This window comes from Labrus bergylta, chromosome 5, assembly GCF_963930695.1.
Source record: "Labrus bergylta chromosome 5, fLabBer1.1, whole genome shotgun sequence".
In the NCBI taxonomy this organism is placed as follows: domain Eukaryota; kingdom Metazoa; phylum Chordata; class Actinopteri; order Labriformes; family Labridae; genus Labrus; species Labrus bergylta.
This window is the reverse complement of record NC_089199.1, coordinates 30,840,297-30,857,796: the sequence shown is the minus strand read 5'-3', so window position 1 is coordinate 30,857,796 and position 17,500 is coordinate 30,840,297. Positions and strand designations below refer to the sequence as shown.

Here is a 17,500-nt window from a genome sequence, read left to right as displayed (position 1 = left end):
AAGGTACGATGTGATTTAATATAACTGTTACTGATTTAAGATCCAGATAAAACTAAAGGTAAGATGTGATTTAATATAACTGTTACTGATTTAAGATCCAGATAAAACTAAAGGTAAGATGTGATTTAATATAACTGTTACTGATTTAAGATCCAGATAAAACTAAAGGTAAGATGTGATTTAATATAACTGTTACTGATTTAAGATCCAGATAAAACTAAAGGTAAGATCTGATTTAATATAACTGTTACTGATTTAAGAGACTAACCGAAACGTGAACGCAAACATCAACAACCTGCGGTGGTGTAATGTAATATTAATCGAGCATCATGCTGCTTAAACTGATAAATATTCTGCATTGTCTTCCACACACGACCAATTCAACAGTCACAAGTTGATCATATTGTGAATGTAATGACACTCATTGAGAAATTGTTCTAAAAATTGACAAAACCTGACAAACATTGAGGTGATTGTGACGGTGTCTGTATTTAACACCTTTGAAAGGAAGGTGTTAATGCAGGAGACCAGTGTTACACACAACATGCTGCTGTTATTGTAGTTAGGAGGAGACAGAGGCACAACAAAAGAAGACATAAAGATCACGTTTTCCCCCACACATGTTAATAAGTTTTAAATGTCATGCATTTATTTTTGATTTTGCTTCAATAATCGTTAACGAAGAGAAACACCAGGATTAAACTACAGGCTGTTGTTGCCTTTTTATAGCCAAAGAAAACTGAACATTCACAGCCTCTGTATTCAAAAGAATTTCAACATTGACATTTATGTCGTCCTATTTCCCTCTTCTCACCAACATTATATTTTAAACAGGGATTTCGTTTTTCTCTGGTCCCTCGTCTCTCCCCCAGCTCGCCCCCTGCGGTGCGCTCCTCTCCATAATGCGCTCGTCTCCTCCCTCTAAAGCTGCTGATACTCTGTAGGACGCTTTGATTGAGGCACCTCACCAATAAAATACTATTTTATATTTTATAAGCAGTTTGCCACCACACTGCACTTTTACTCTCCAAAGGCATATGAGTATGTGTGTGACAACTTTAACAAAGCTTTAGCACACAGTCACACCATCCACACAGCTGATCCAGGATTTACTGTAGCATCTTCTACAGCACTGAAAGGTCATGTACAGGCAAACAGAGAGAAGGGAAAAGAAACAATCTGTGCTCTCAAATAACAAAGCAGTCTCAAACCTTTTTGAGGACTTACAGCTAATTGTTTTTACTTTGCATACAGTACATCCTCTGATAAATAAAGTGAAGTACTTTGATTGTATTTCTGTGGTGTTCCTGTAGGAGACCATGATGCAGCCAGACTGAAGCAGCAGCTTGTGAAGGTGGACGCCATCATCTTGTCTTTGCAGCGCTGATTCTGAAGAGAACGCCTTCACATAGGACTCAAAGGTAAAATGAAAGGTAAAATGATCTCTCATATGATTGGACCGTGTTATTGTAACCGCTATCGGCATCAAAGTAATTTTCGTAACAATTTATAATCCTTCTTAAAATGTAAGGAAGACTAGCAGAAGATTTTAACAGCCTCTATGGTTCTACAAGAAGTTCATGTTTAAATTGTTCTTCTTTCTGTCTTCAAGGAAATCAATGCCCAAAGGAAACAGCAGTCCAGACTCTGATTCCAGCTCCGGTGAGGTTCTGCACACAAATTGGCTTTCTGATTATATGAGAATATTTAACATTAGTTTAATTTATCAGGCTGGCCCATGTGATGACAGTTTACAATAATCTTCAATAGAAAGTGGCAGGAACACTTTTGTCTTAAAACAATAATTCATAAAGCTGATCATATTATTGAATTCATCATGTCTCATAAATAGTTCTCCTGTCTTTAAAACAAACTTTAGGACCTGAAGTTTAGCAGAACCTGAGGACAGATCTGATTTCAGGTCTGAGGCATAAACATCACAGTAAAATTCATTATACTTTACATTTAACTCTGTGATTGTTTTTCTTTATTACAGAAGATGCTCTCAGATTCAGATCCATCAGCAACCCCTGACAACGTGGAGGACTCGTCCCCTGACAACGTGGAGGACTCGTCCCCTGACAACGTGGAGGACTCGTCCCCTGACAACGTGGAGGACTCGTCCCCTGACAACGTGAAGGACTCGTCCCCTGACAACGTGGAGGACTCGTCCCCTGACAACATGGAGGACTCGTCCCCTGACAACATGGAGGACTCGTCCCCTGACAACATGGAGGACTCGTCCCCTGAGTGTTTCCTGTCCTCTCTCGATGGTCTTCTTCTCTTCAGTTATTAACTCTTGAAAACAGCAGCACAACATGCCAGACTGTTTGACAAGTCTGTGATTAAATAAATTGAAATGGAATCTCATACGTATCTTGCTATGCTTATTGGCTTTAAATGTTTGATATTAAATAAGTTTGAAGGCCATTTATCTCAGACGAGCCGGCTGTGACAAGCTGAGCTCGTCTGTTAGCTTTGCTGTTGTCTTAGCTGTTGTTGGTCAAGAAGAAATGAATGTCAGTTCAAGGACTTTTCAAATGTGAACTATAAACTTAACTGCTAAATGATTTTACTGTGACCAACACTTTGTTGTACTCCAGTTAATCAGAAACAGTCATATCAGATTTTTAAAAAGTTTATTTAAACATTTTATGAAAAGAAATCTTCAATAAACAACCCCTGGCTTCATTAACCATGTGGAAAATAAGTAAGAGAGACCATCAGGTCGAACTGCTGGGACATAGGAGAAAGTATAAAACATAATTCAACAAAGAAATCCAAACAAAAATCAAATAAAGTAAAGAGATCCTGGATGATTGTTTGACTGTTAAACTATGATGGAAAAGCAAATCCAACACAACCCTCCAGCATCTGGCCTTTCAAACACAGGGCAACATCATGTAAAGAAAAATAAATTAAATATTGACCTGGATCTCTGTGTTTTATCTGAGGATGACTATGGTAGCCTTCTCACTGTTCACTGTCACAAAGCTCCAGACTCTGTCCACCTTCTTCAGACGTCGATCAGCTCCTCTGGGTGATGGCAGAGAGGACTCTTCATCTGGGAGAGCTGCTGGTGTAAGGTCATTTCTCCCACAGTGGATGAGCAGGGCATCTGGCACAGGTGAAAAAAGGAGGAGGTTCCTTCAAACTCTGTGACCCCAGCCTGACCTCTGTAACAGGTGTGCAGATGAAGGTTGAAATGAGTCATTTTTAGATTCTGTTGATTGTAAAATGGAAAAGAAAACATCACCTTTCTATTTAATATTTAGCTGGTGTATGACTCAGTGTGATTTTTATTTTAGAAGACTGTATTGTTAATAACAGCTTGTTTTTACAATCCTCTTTATGAAACTTAAATAAAAATCACAGGATATAAACTTTTAACAGATGATTTTAACTTACACTTCACCTCTGTGGAAGATGTCAGACCAGCTGCTTTTATCTCTTCTTTGCCTAAATGAAGATACAAAAAACAATTGATTTACTGTTCACTTAAATATATTAGAAAAGCAGACATGACTCACATTGCAGACTATCAGTTTCTAACAGAATACAACATATCTCACCACCTGTAGTCTAACCTATCTTAAATATAGCTTAAATATAGAATGATTTCATTAAACCAGAGGACCCAGCAGCCCACGTGTTTTCAATAATGATTAAAATAACTGGATTTTTTAAAACACAGAGTTTAAATATTAGACTTTGAATACGGCGGTTTGTTGTACTTACACATTTCTTCATCGTAGACCGGCAGAGCGCTTTCAGCGTAGCTGGGCTGCTCAGGGCAGTACGCTAAGTGGGCGGGGCGTGTTACCAGGGCTCCTCCCCCCGGACCCTACTGCGCAAACTCTGGCTCCAAATGACGTCAAAATCACAAGATGGAAGCGCCCCTAAGCGGCGTATTCTGGCTTCAAGAACATTGAGTGGGAACAGCTACAGTGCGCGCCCATTGGCTGTTACTCAGGGAACGCGCTGTTAGCATGCTGCATTCAGGTGCGCTCAGAAACAGAAGTTGCTGGAACAACTTGCAGGACCCCCTCCGCCCCCCAGAGCTCTAAACCTAGAAGAAACACTGGAGTGTGTGTGTGTGTGTGTGTGTGTGTGTGTGTACATATCATGTATTTTGAAAAGAGGAAGTAGTCCACATTCACAGAGCTGATCCTGCTCTGTATGTGATCAGTTTTAAAGTATTACTCAGCATGAACCTGCTTCATTAACTGATGAACCAGAGGTTTAAACAGTAAAGTCATAATAATGTTGAATTAAACTCACCCTGTCTCACACGTCTTTGTCCTTCTGCTCTGTCCACTCAAAATGGAGTCTAAGCTCTGACTCACAGAACACTTCCCCTTCTTGTTATTTCCTGGAACTCAAAAAGTGATGACTTTTGTTAGTTCAGGGAGCTAATAACATCAACTTCTACTGACAGTTCTTTCTGTTCCTGTTCTTCAGAGGACAGTGGGTAGAGAAGAGAATCAGGGAGAAAGAGAAGTGAATGACATGAGGTAAAGGTGCCACAGGTTGGACTTGAACCCGGGGTTGCACACTTGGAGACCTATAGTGTCCGCACATGGGGTGCAACCTAACCGCTAGGCCCCTGGCGCCCCAAATCATGATTTTCAAGTCTTTACAGTATTTTAGTTCATATGCAATGGGAACCACGTCTAACGCTCCTGAACTCTTTAGTCTGAACACACCTCAGCACAAAGACCTCCTCTTTCCTTCCCCTGTAGCTTTAATGAATTCAATCAATTTAAAAAATAAATAAAAGACCACATAGAAACCTTGAATTAAAGTTTGAGAAAAGATTCACAGCATGAAAATATAAACATTGAATTCACAGCCACCTTTGGAGAGAAAAAAAAAGCGTGTCAGCTTACCTTTTCGTTTCTTTAGCAGAGAAAGAAAAAGAAGAAATCAGTTTGAGTACCAGAACAAGATGGTAGAAGTCACATGTTGTCATGACGTCGCTCTGTTTAGCAGACTGATGGACTGTCGGTGATGATGCTTGAACGTCTTTATTCAGTTTGATACTTAACGTTCACCGAGTGCTCGAACTCAAACTGTTACCTAACAGCACTATGAAACCCTGAATCAACATAGATCTTTACTGCGGTCAGCAGCTGCAGCTCACATTGTATTTTACATATTTATTTTATATTTCTATTTATGACATCATGTGGATAGTATTAATATATTAGTCTTTCATTTAATTATTGTTATGAACACATTTTTGATCATCGTCAAACAGCCAAAATCAAAGATGTGTCGTCATGAGAAGCGTTCAACTCTTCAGTATGTCCCACATGTTTTCTGTAAACAAAACAACAACAACATGTCAGCGTCCAGTGAAAGACGATCTGTGTATCGTGCTGCTCTCCTCCTACTCATGATGTATTAACGCTCATCTGTGTTATTCAGATTTATGTAACATAACTCCTCCAGCACACAGGAACTTCATATCTGTACTTGTTATTTATTTGACTCATGTTCTGTACGTGTAAGTCCTGAAACAAAATCTCTTATCCTTGTAAATATTTAAAGGTCGATTCCCCCAGAGTAAAAAAAATAAAAAATGCTTTATCCGGAAATAAAAGGAAATAAAAAAGTGACAATTCTGTCTGGACGGTTCAGTCCGTCAGCTAGCTTTGACTAACATTTGCACTCTGAAGAAGAAAGAAGAATCACCCCCTCACTCCGTGTCGCCCCTTTTCTCTTTGACTTTTGTTGAATCTGGTTCTGACTGTGGCGAGTCGATCGCTCCCTCGTTTGATGATGGTTTGGATTCTATATTGTGAGAGAGGAATACGTTAGATTGTCTATGATGTAAATAAGATGTAAGTGCTCCTGCAGTTGTAGCTACGTCGAACTCAAGCTGCTATAGTATAGGCCGAAGAATCGAGCGTTTTCTGAGATATTTGAACAAACCCCCTCCCCCTCCCCCCCTTTCAAGTGTCTACATCTTTCTGAGACCACCGCATACACTCCCATAACTCTTCCCATAATGCCTTTCAGCTAACAGGCCTGCGATGCTGGAGTATAGCTCCTCCCATTTCAGGGGAATAAAGGTGGACGTGACATCATTTTAGACTAAATTTAAGAAGCTGACATCAACCTGACTTTTGGTTAGTCAGTTGCCTTCACTTTCTTAGAGGTCATGTGACCATATTTATATTTTTGACAGGCTTGTTACATCTTTATCTTGCTTGACGCGTTGCTGCGATAGCATCTCGTCAGTCACACAGATATCCACTTCCTGCTTCACCATCCATTTAACTCTGAAAGAGGCAGTGCAAATATATTCATCTCTTATTTAAATCCTGTTTAAAGTTTCACACAGGAACTTCAAAGTTCAGAAGGGTCACATGTAAGTGAGTCTCCTTCCTATGACCATATTTGGACAAAGGTCAGCTGCAGTTTTTGTCTCAATTTGCAGGAACACTTGAAATAGTGCTGACTCTGCAAAACCTGAAGAAGGCCCCTGACATGGGAGGTAGCATATACGCACATCCAGAAAATGCATTCAAATAAAATCTGATTCACAGATTATTCTCCAATTTCCCATCCTCTCTGCCCTCTAATCCCCTCGTCTAAAATCCTGCGTTCCCCTTCTCTCCTTCTGCAGAAACTCAAAGCAATATCCTGAGTTTGAATCAGCTGGCTGTTTTGTTTCTCTGTCGTCATTTGTTTCTCAGTATGTTCACTCTTGCACCTAGCACAGAAACCTCAACAACAACAAAAAACAGAAAAACGGTGCTGACATAGAAGAAAACAGGAAGAAAAAAAAAATCTAAAACTGGATTGGGAGCAAAAGTCTGAACTTTCTCACAGAACTCACTGGAAGTTTTTTTTCCTCCTGGATTTGGTCTGGAAACCTGCACCCTGCTCTTCCCACATGGCCTTTCTCTTTCCCCTTCAAGTGGATCACAGCAGGGGGGGATATTGTAAACTGGCTATATTACAAAGAAAAGAGAATTATGCATACTTGCTGAAACTCAGTGCTTTTTTTTTTTCTTGTCCTTTTTGTTTTGTGCACGATAAATTGAAGGTGCACACGGAGCTGAGCATCTCTTTTTACTGTCTGCGTCACCTCAGCTCACCTTTCATGGAGGAAAAGAAAAAGAAACTGTCAGCTTCTCGTGTGTCTCATTTTCAAAATGCTGCAATGTCTTAGAATTTGACCGGTGCACATACGAGATTTGCGACTGGATTTTTAAAAAATGATTGATCACATGCTGTTTGGCTTTTTGTATGACTTCTCATGTTAGCATCTTCTTGTTTTTACCATGTGTATCAGAGCAGCTCGTCAAAGTCTCGCTTCGACACGCAAAAATAACAGCTTTTGTAAGGTACATACTCAACAGAAAATGGCATAAATATATTCACCATGTATGCGTGTATGATGAGATGTTGCAACTTCTGCTAGCGACGCCTTCTTTATAGTAAAGCTATCTCCTTTTCTCTACCTCCTGACGCCTGGTGCTTCTGTTCATCTCTGAGCTTTTGTCTCGTTTTTAAAGCAACATTTCATTTTCATTGCAAAGATCAGAATCAGAATCAGCTTTATTGGTCATGTATGCTGAGACACACACCACAAGGAATTTGTCTTTGGTAACTGTGCTCTCAATGTACAAAAGTTATAACATTAAAGATAAAGATAATAAAAGCAAAAACACTAATAAGGCTAAATAAGTCAAGGATAAATCCAACTTTTCTTTACTTATTTTTTATTGGATGAAATTACCATTACAGAGTCATGAACATCAAATGCATGGACAGACATGTTCAATATGTTGTAGACATCTACACGTCTTTTTATCAACAATAAGGACAACTATAAACATTGAACATAATTATAACTGTACAACACAAACATCCATCAATCAATTAACTAAACCACTTTTACTGTTCAGGGTTTTTCAGATCTGGGAGGGTTATTTGTTCAGCCATTTAGTTTTATGAATTTAATATTTTGCCCACATAAAAAAACAGATTAATTAATATTTATTTGCTGATAAATTGGACTTGAAAATTAATTAAAAAGTCAATTCTTGTTGGATTTATATTTTTTCCAAGTTTCCTTAAAGGTATTTTTCTAAATCAAACAAAAAAAGCAGTGTCATGAAAACTGCAAAAGAAGGTGTTCAATAGTTTTTAGTTTTAAAAGGTTCATCTTTTGAAAACAGGAAGGAAATGTTTACAAACACACATTTAGTATTAGTTGTCACGGGATTGTATTTATGTAATATTTTAAATAGAAATTACTTCATTTTATTTGTAATTATATATTTAAACAGGAAAGTAAGGAGCCCCTGAAGTCCTAAAAAGTAAAAGAAAAAAAGAAAATGTATATATTGTGCGCAGAAGTTTTTATTTATTTATTTATTTTTTACTTTTTTGGACTTCAGGGGCTCCGTAGTAAAGAGAAATGAATTCTGCGTTTTTTATTTAATTTCATAAGGTCCATCTATTTTTACAAAACCTTTCATATTTCTCTGACGTCACTTCCTGCCACTTTATCCTGGCGGGACGTTACTGCTGCTGATTGATGCTCACCTGAAAGTAGACCGAATAATTAATACGTTTCAATCTTCGGACCACTTCCGGGTTCACCTGAGGGAGATTTTCTTCACTGGAGAGGATGAAAACAACTCTTCATGAGGTGAGTAACAAACAGTTAGATTTAAAAGAGGACTCGAGCTAACGGTCAAACCTCAGACTGTAAATATGAAGTTTAAATCTCGTGGACGAGGACGTCATGTTTCGGTTTGTCACGTTTTCATCTGGAAAGAAACCCGAGATTTTATAATAATTCATTAAAACATGACAGATGTATTTAGCTGTGAGATGAGTCTCAACACTTGTAGTTTTACAAGTAAATTGTTTAATTTAAATATAGGCTTACCTGCGTTCTCCCACTTTCTCGCGAGACTTCTTTCATAAAACATCTGCTTTTATATTGTAAAGTCATGAAAGGTTTACAGAGGTACTCCAAAACCGACTATTACAGGTAAAGATATCCAGATATGATGCAGAAGAAATGTTTAAAGGGCCTGTCAAAGAGTGTTTTTGAACTTTTCATCACTTTTTCTCTCATTGTTCACAACAAAGCAAAAATAACAGTTAGAAGCAAAAGGTAGCCCGCTGCTCTTACAATTATTGTACAAATATTTTAGAGGTGAGCGACTTAATATGTGAAATATTTAGGGACACGTACCAAAGCTATGGTACCAAACTACAGCACGTTGTGCCATTATCTGGACCCCTACTAAAGTGAGCACTTCTAATTCCAGGGTCCGGTCCATACATGTTAACATAACATAAAAGTCTCCAAAGATGTAACACATCACCTCTAACACTGCTCAGGAATGAGGAGACGTAAAGGCATGTAGGTGTTTCAGTCTGAAGTCTGTCAACATTAAAAAGATCAGATCTGCTCCTCTTCTGAGCTTTATGTTGACTTCATAACAATCTCTACTCCTTTAAGTCGAGCAGCAGAAGAGTGTCAGTGTGTAAAAACAAAAGGCTCATTTATTAGCTGAACTAAATCTGCAGGAGTTTTCCATGTCACTGATTACAACAGAGGCCGATTAGGACGGGACCCTTAAAACATTTAGGGACTAATTCAGAGTATACTCACTTCTTCAGGCTCCACTTTGCATCAGCAGACCATTCAAAATATTAACAACAGAATATGAAGAAGATACATTAGAGGGATTCAAATAGTTCAGTCGTAATTTGAGGTCACTGATGGCGTTTATGTTTTATTAAAGGAGAAAATAACAAATATGCTAATGTCACGACTTAATGGTTAGGCTTAGAAATCAGTTTTTTTTAAATGTTCCCACCACTCCGCTGTTTTAGTAACACCACTGGGAACAAAACTAATCAAACATCTCTGTATATTCATTTCAAATCATTTAGTTAACTCCTCCCCTGCTCTGTGTAAGATGATGTGAGGTTTCCAAACGATATCCAGCAGTCTGCGCTGACGATCGATCTCTTCCTCGTACTCCACGATAGTTCTTTTAAAAACTACAAAAATGTCTTCCGCAGCAGCCGTTAGTCGCTGGTTGATAAACTCTCTCAGACTCTCAGCTGAACACGTTGTTGTGGTTTTATTAAACTTTAAAAAAAGATGAACTAGGACAACAGGAAATCTGAGAGGAAATGTAGCTGCGTTCAAATCTGGTGCTCGCGCTGTTTCCTTCCGCTGTGTGTCACACTATAAAGTATCCTACCGACGGTGGAGGTGCTGCAGCCTTTTGTTCCGCTTTCTGTGGATTTATTTTGTTCAAAACATGTTTTTATTATCAGAAACAAGACGTAAAAAACTTCTCTTTATTCAACAAACTAGATGATATTGCACAGTGAGTTACTATGGTTACAGATAGACAGAAAGTGTGTTATTAAGGTTAGCCTACAGGGACAGTGAGTTACAGAGATACTTTATTGATACCGAGGGAAATTCGATAATTACTAAAGTTACACAGGGACAGACTGTTACCATGGTAACATGAACAGTGGTTTACTAAGGGTACAGGGACAGTGAGTTACTATGGTTACAGGGACTGTTACTATGGTAACCGGGACATGCTGTGTCTGTCTGGAATATGCTCCAATCTGATTTTTTTTGTCCACAATGAAACTAAAATAATGACATGAATTATATACTGAACTAAAGTCTATTTTTACTGTGTCATCCAAAACTTCAGGTCGGCTTCATGAATTAAATCATGAGGAATTAACTTTTCCTCGATGGGACCTGGAGCCTGATGAACATCTGAAAACAAACGAGTCAAGAGGACAAAAACATAAACATCAGAAAATAACACCAACTTCATGTTTGAGTCAAATGAAGTTTAATTTCAAAGAAGATTAATGTACAGCCTTAATAAAATCCAGACTGTGATATTTAATAAACAGAAGTGGTTAATGTTATTTAATGCAACATGGCCGTCGTATAAGAGGCGGATTGGAAGCAGTGAAACTTTGTGTTGACATGGTGTCAGTTATTTAAAAAGTAAATCACTTGTAGAATATAGAGACATTATTTGAGTGAATTATCAAGAGTAACACACATGAACAACATGACAGAAAGATCACTGTGTCTGGCTTTACACCAAGAGCAGAAACACCAGCCCATCTTAAAACACGGGGTTAATTAGATCAGACGAGGAACTCGTAGAGAATGTGTTGAAGAAATGTGGAGGAGAACATGTTCCCTCTAAAGTGAAGAAGAGTCCAAGTATTCAGTTACAAACTACAGAGAGACTCAAAGAAAGCTCAACTTCCTTCACACTTCACTTCATTACAGAAGTCCAGTCAAAGATTCTTTTTCTGCCTTTGAATCGCTCCACACTCCTGTCCACTAGGGGGCAGTGATTACAAAAAGAGACATTAAACTTGAACATGAAATATAAAAACATAAGAACAAATAAAAGAGCTGGCATCATCTATCTTTCTTTGTGTTTCCTGACACAGAAATAATCTCTTCAGATCGATCAGTCTGGGAGAAAACTGTGGAAACAGTGACACCTGCTGGCAGAAAGCAGTGATAGCAGCAACAGAAACTAAACATGAATTATTATTTAAATAAAACCCTCCACAGATTGAATTTATTTCTATTTGAAATCCTGAGATAATAAAAACAGAAGGTTCAAACATCAAAGTGTAATAAACATCAGAAGTTAAAAATAAAGATAGTTTGATAACGTGTCCGTTGTTACCCTGACATGATGAATGAATATCAATGATTGAGTCTGCATGTTATTCAGCTCTTTTTATATCATCTCATATTACATCAAATATTCAGGTGCTGACTCTGCACCTGGATCCAGACATCCTGTTTGTAGTTCTTTTAAAAACTCAGTGAAGCCTCCTCTTTGTTTTGATCCAACAAAGAGACGACTGATTTATTATCAGACGACCAACGACTCGTGGTTAAAAGCAGAACTTCACACTTTAACTTGCACAGCTGGAATCAACTTCTACTGTTATCTGTGAATATGAGTCAATGAATAACCTGCACCACTCCACATGTCCACAGGGTGGCGCTGCAACAGAAACATTTATATCCAAATCAAAGAGTTCATCTTCGGTCGTTGAGTCATGAAGCAGTTTAAATTCAGAATATGAGAATAGAAAAATGTCCGAGGTCATGGTCCTGTGTGTGACAGTGGAGCTGATCTCAGAGCAGCTCAGACTGCAGCACTGAGAGTCATCTGCGCTGTGATTGGTCCGTCAGTCTCCCAGTAACACAGCCCAGTTAAAGACTCACCAACACACCAGCTGCTGCTTCCAGCTCTGTGATCAGCAGGATCCTCTCTTTAAAGACTCACCTCCACCTGTTGATATAAAAAGACATAAATGAGAGATTAGACTCTGAGAGAGACTTCATGATGATTCTTTATATTATTCATGATAAACACGGACGGGGCTCGCTCCAAGCTATATAACAGAGCTACTGACACCATATGAGCCAGCCCGCAGTCTTAGATCCTCAGGTGGGGGCCTCCTGGTCGTTCCAAAGTCGAGACTTAAAACTAAAGGTGACCGGGCCTTTTCAGTCAGGGCCCCTCGACTTTGGAACGACCTCCCTGAGGAGATAAGACTCGCAGACTCCCTCAATTCTTTTAAATCCCTTCTTAAAACGTACTTTTACAGACTTGTTTTTATGTGATGTTGTCTTCTTAATGTCTTTTCTTACTGGTTTTACTATTTTTATCTTCTTTTACTTCTTACTGTCTTTTATTTATGCTCTGATCTTAACTCCTCTTATGTTTTAACTTAATGATCTTACTTACTTTGTCTATTTATGTTTTATATTTATATATACTTTTTATTATTATTAACATTATAGTTTTTATTTAATCTTTAACCACTTGTTTCTATTTCTTTTTCTGCTCTTACCTTCTTATTGCTGTTATCTTTTCATTTGCTTTTAGCTCTTTTAGTTTCTTACATCTTTTTAAATCTTTGCTCCTCTTGGTCTCAGCTCGTGTTGTTGGGTTCTTATGATGGTTCTTATGATGGTTCTTGTGATGGTTCTTATGATGGTTCTTGTGTTGCCTGGGTTCTTATGATGGTTCTTATGATGGTTCTTATGATGGTTCTTATGATGGTTCTTGTGTTTCCTGGGTTCTTATGATGGTTCTTGTGATGGTTCTTGTGTTTCCTGGGTTCTTATGATGGTTCTTATGATGGTTGTTATGATGGTTCTTGTGTTGGTTCTTGTGTTGGTTCTTATGATGGTTCTTATGATGGTTCTTGTGATGGTTCTTGTGTTTCCTGGGTTCTTATGATGGTTCTTGTGATGGTTCTTATGATGGTTCTTGTGTTGGTTCTTGTGATGGTTCTTATGATGGTTCTTGTGATGGTTCTTGTGATGGTTCTTATGATGGTTCTTGTGATGGTTCTTGTGATGGTTCTTGTGTTTCCTGGGTTCTTATGATGGTTCTTATGATGGTTCTTATGATGGTTCTTGTGTTGCCTGGGTTCTTATGATGGTTCTTATGATGGTTCTTATGATGGTTCTTATGATGGTTCTTGTGTTTCCTGGGTTCTTATGATGGTTCTTGTGATGGTTCTTGTGATGGTTCTTGTGTTTCCTGGGTTCTTACGATGGTTCTTATGATGGTTGTTATGATGGTTCTTGTGTTGGTTCTTGTGTTGGTTCTTATGATGGTTCTTATGATGGTTCTTGTGATGGTTCTTGTGTTTCCTGGGTTCTTATGATGGTTCTTGTGATGGTTCTTATGATGGTTCTTGTGATGGTTCTTATGATGGTTCTTGTGATGGTTCTTGTGTTGGTTCTTGTGTTGGTTCTTGTGATGGTTCTTGTGATGGTTCTTGTGTTGGTTCATGTGTTGGTTCTTGTGATGGTTCTTATGATGGTTCTTGTGTTGGTTCTTGTGTTGGTTCTTATGATGGTTCTTGTGATGGTTCTTGTGATGGTTCTTGTGATGGTTCTTATGATGGTTCTTGTGTTGGTTCTTGTGTTGGTTCTTATGATGGTTCTTATGATGGTTCTTGTGATGGTTCTTGTGATGGTTCTTATGATGGTTCTTGTGTTGGTTCTTGTGTTGGTTCTTATGATGGTTCTTGTGATGGTTCTTGTGATGGTCTGGTTCTATATGTCTGTTGGGTATCGTGCACTTTGGGTTCTTTTCTGTTGAATTGTATTTAATTATTTTTAGTATTTTGCATTTGTTTGTTCTTGTTGTTGTTCATGTTCTTCTGTGTTTGCTTTAGTTTGTTCTTGTTTTTGCTGTTTGTCAAAGCACTTTGTAAACCTGTGTTTTTAAAAGCTGCTATATAAATAAAGTTATTATTATTATTATTATTATTATTCTGATCATATAATATCATCGTTATCATGATTATTCTGATTATCAGTGATACAGAACATCCAGTATGAAGAGCAGCAGGGACTTCAGTCCTGCTCAGAAGTGAAGTGGGCGTGGAAAGTAACACGCCACCTTTCAGCTCTCGTGGTCACGTGTTGGTGACTTGAAGCGTAAAGAGACACAGAGACCTTGAAGGCATCATCATGTCAAAGACAGTTGAGTGATGTGTTTACTGAGAGTCCTTAAAGGCATCATCATCATGTCAGAGACAGTTGAGTGATGTGTTAACTGAGAGTCCTTGAAGGCATCATCATCATGTCAAAGACAGTTGAGTGATGTGTTTACTGAGAGTCCTTAAAGGCATCATCATCATGTCAGAGACAGTTGAGTGATGTGTTAACTGAGAGTCCTTGAAGGCATCATCATCATGTCAGAGACAGTTGAGTGACGTGTTTACTGAGAGTCCTTGAAGGCATCATCATGTCACAGACAGTTGAGTGATGTGTTTACTGAGAGTCCTTGAAGGCATCATCATCATGTCACAGACAGTTGAGTGATGTGTTTACTGAGAGTCCTTGAAGGCATCATCATGTCACAGACAGTTGAGTGATGTGTTTACTGAGAGTCCTTGAAGGCATCATCATCATGTCACAGACAGTTGAGTGATGTGTTTACTGAGAGTCCTTGAAGGCATCATCATCATGTCACAGACAGTTGAGTGATGTGTTTACTGAGAGTCCTTGAAGGCATCATCATCATGTCACAGACAGTTGAGTGATGTGTTTACTGTTGATTCATGTAAACTGTGTTTAAATCTAGCAGCAGCAGTTTCTGATTTTCTCTGCCTTTTGGGACAGAAATAACAGCAGACATTAAACACACCTTAAAGAGTTATTTCCACCTGGATGAACTGCAGTGTCTCACAGGTGTGCTGTGTGTAATCTGTCCCTGTGTGTGTTACGAGCCTTGTGGAAGAACAATGTGAACCTGTCTGTGTCTGTGCATCTCACCATCTTACTAATGGAGCCTTTAAATAGCATGGAAATACTGCACCATGACTTTAGAGCAGGTTTTTGTTGGTCCATGGTGCAGCTGCTTTCTGCCCCCTGAGACAGCAACGCCCCACCAACACACCTGAGCACAGGTCATGTTAAGACCTAAACACACTCAGGGGAAAGAGGAAGTGCTGATTCAACGTTTGCTGATGTAAAGGTTCAAGTGATTTATCTCAAGTGTCCTCACAGGGAAATGAAAAAGTGTCCCTCTGAAGAACATTTCTTTGTTTGGTGCAGAGTTAACAGAACTTCACGTCATATTTCAGAGATCATTAAACTGAATTTATTCTGACTTCAAATAACAGAAAAATAACAAACATTAACTTTGCTCTAATCAGTTTGATGAAGAATGTCTAACTGCTCTCAATCTGAATGGCTACTCCTCATGTCTCTTATTTTTCGTCGCTTGAACCGGAAGTCGTTCTGTGCCGCCATGTTGATGGACGTCTCAGGTCTCTTATTTTCAGCACAGAGGATCGAGGAAACTTGAGACCAGCCTTCCAGGAAGTCTTTTTACGGATAGACACGCCCCCTTATCAAATATCACTAACTGACTGGATCAGACTTCAGTGAAACTTCTCAACATTAGCAGAGTTTAAACTTAGAGGAAACACTGATATCTATAGCAGGAGAAAATCACAAATTGGCGATGTATTCTGATGATATCTGAATTTATTTCTATAAGCCTGAACAGTCAGGTGAAGTACTAATGAAGGTAATTAAAGACTTTGGAGTCATTTCAGGGTACACATTAAATATATATAAGTTTGAGGGAATGCTAATGGGCTGTACAATCGGGGATGAAATCAAACAGAAATAAGCATTTCATTGGGATGTTGAGAGGATAAATTACTTTTTTATCCCCCAATTAAGATGTTAGAAATGAGAGAGAGATTAATGAGCATTATTGTAATGCTGATGTTCTGAGTTTTAACTCGACTTCCACATAAGTTACGCGAACGTGCACGAGCCTGCTGGTTAAGAACATCGGTAGGTAATCAGTGTTGATAAATCCCATGTTCTTAACCTGCAGGCTCGCGCCTGCATCGTGGTTGGGGGCACAACTCTCTCTGGAGGATTAATCAAACAGTGACGCTCTCCCAACAGAACAAGCTGGACCAAACGGATCAGTGCGCTCTTTTGAACTTACTGCGGAGCGAACGCTTCACCAAATCATCTAATAATGCAAAACCAGCCATGATGTAACATTTCAAAGTAACGCCTGTCACAGACGACTTTTTAAGGTTTTCAGACCAATTAGGCAACGGGTCTGTTTCAAACCACACAAAATCACTTATTTTGTGTTTTGAATTTAAAAAACTGGGAACATGCATCTAGGTTGAGATGGATTCTGGCATGCTGTGACACTCGTGGTGCTTTTTATTTGTAGTTTCAATGTTCTACCTCTAGATTCTGTGTGTGAGCATGCTCAGAGCTGTGCTTATGCTGGGGGAGCAGCATTGGAGCTGGTGACACTAAGAGACTGGACAAACTCATTAAGAAGGCCTGCTCTGTGATAGGCTGCAAGCTGGACTCTTTCCTCTCATGACAGAGAGGAGGACTCTGAACAAACTGTTATCCATTATGGATAATCCTGATCACCCTCTGCACACCCTACTGGACAAACAGCGGAGCAGCTTCTCCAACAGACTGATACAACTCCGCTGTCATACAAGAAATCCTTCTTACCAAAGGCCATAACTCTGTACAACAGCTCACCTCATGCGAGCAGAGAACTGTCATCATGATAATATCTGTCTCTCCATACTGTCATCTGTTCTGCACATGTTAAATTTACAAACTACTCGCCGTTATATTGTATAGTTGCTGCTTATAATATGTCTACACTCATGCACTTTAACTTGTGTCAATACTGTCCATTTACAACTCTGTTTTTGCACATTTACATTCAATCTTCCATATCTAATCTTCCTATTTAAGACTAGTAATGCTTAGTTAAATCCTGGTTGTATATATTCACAGTCTTAGTTTTGATAGTTTTAGTACTTATTTACTTTGTATTTAATATTATATTGTGTTTAGATTTGCTAACATTGTGTTTTTTACTCATATATAATGCCACAATTT

General features: G+C 38.7%; 2 protein-coding genes across 2 annotated transcripts in view; one reads left to right on the top strand and one right to left on the bottom strand.

Moving 5' to 3' along the window:
* LOC136179336 (NLR family CARD domain-containing protein 3-like) overlaps positions 1-17,500 on the bottom strand; it is a 373,903-nt gene that overhangs the window by 332,789 nt on the left and 23,614 nt on the right.
* LOC136179335 (uncharacterized membrane protein YrrS-like) lies at positions 1,238-2,370 on the top strand. The gene is made up of 3 exons (XM_065955510.1): positions 1,238-1,421; positions 1,613-1,662; positions 1,997-2,370. Exon 3 carries the CDS (start codon positions 2,000-2,002, stop codon positions 2,294-2,296), a length of 297 nt encoding a protein of 98 aa, XP_065811582.1. The 5' UTR covers positions 1,238-1,421; positions 1,613-1,662; positions 1,997-1,999; the 3' UTR covers positions 2,297-2,370.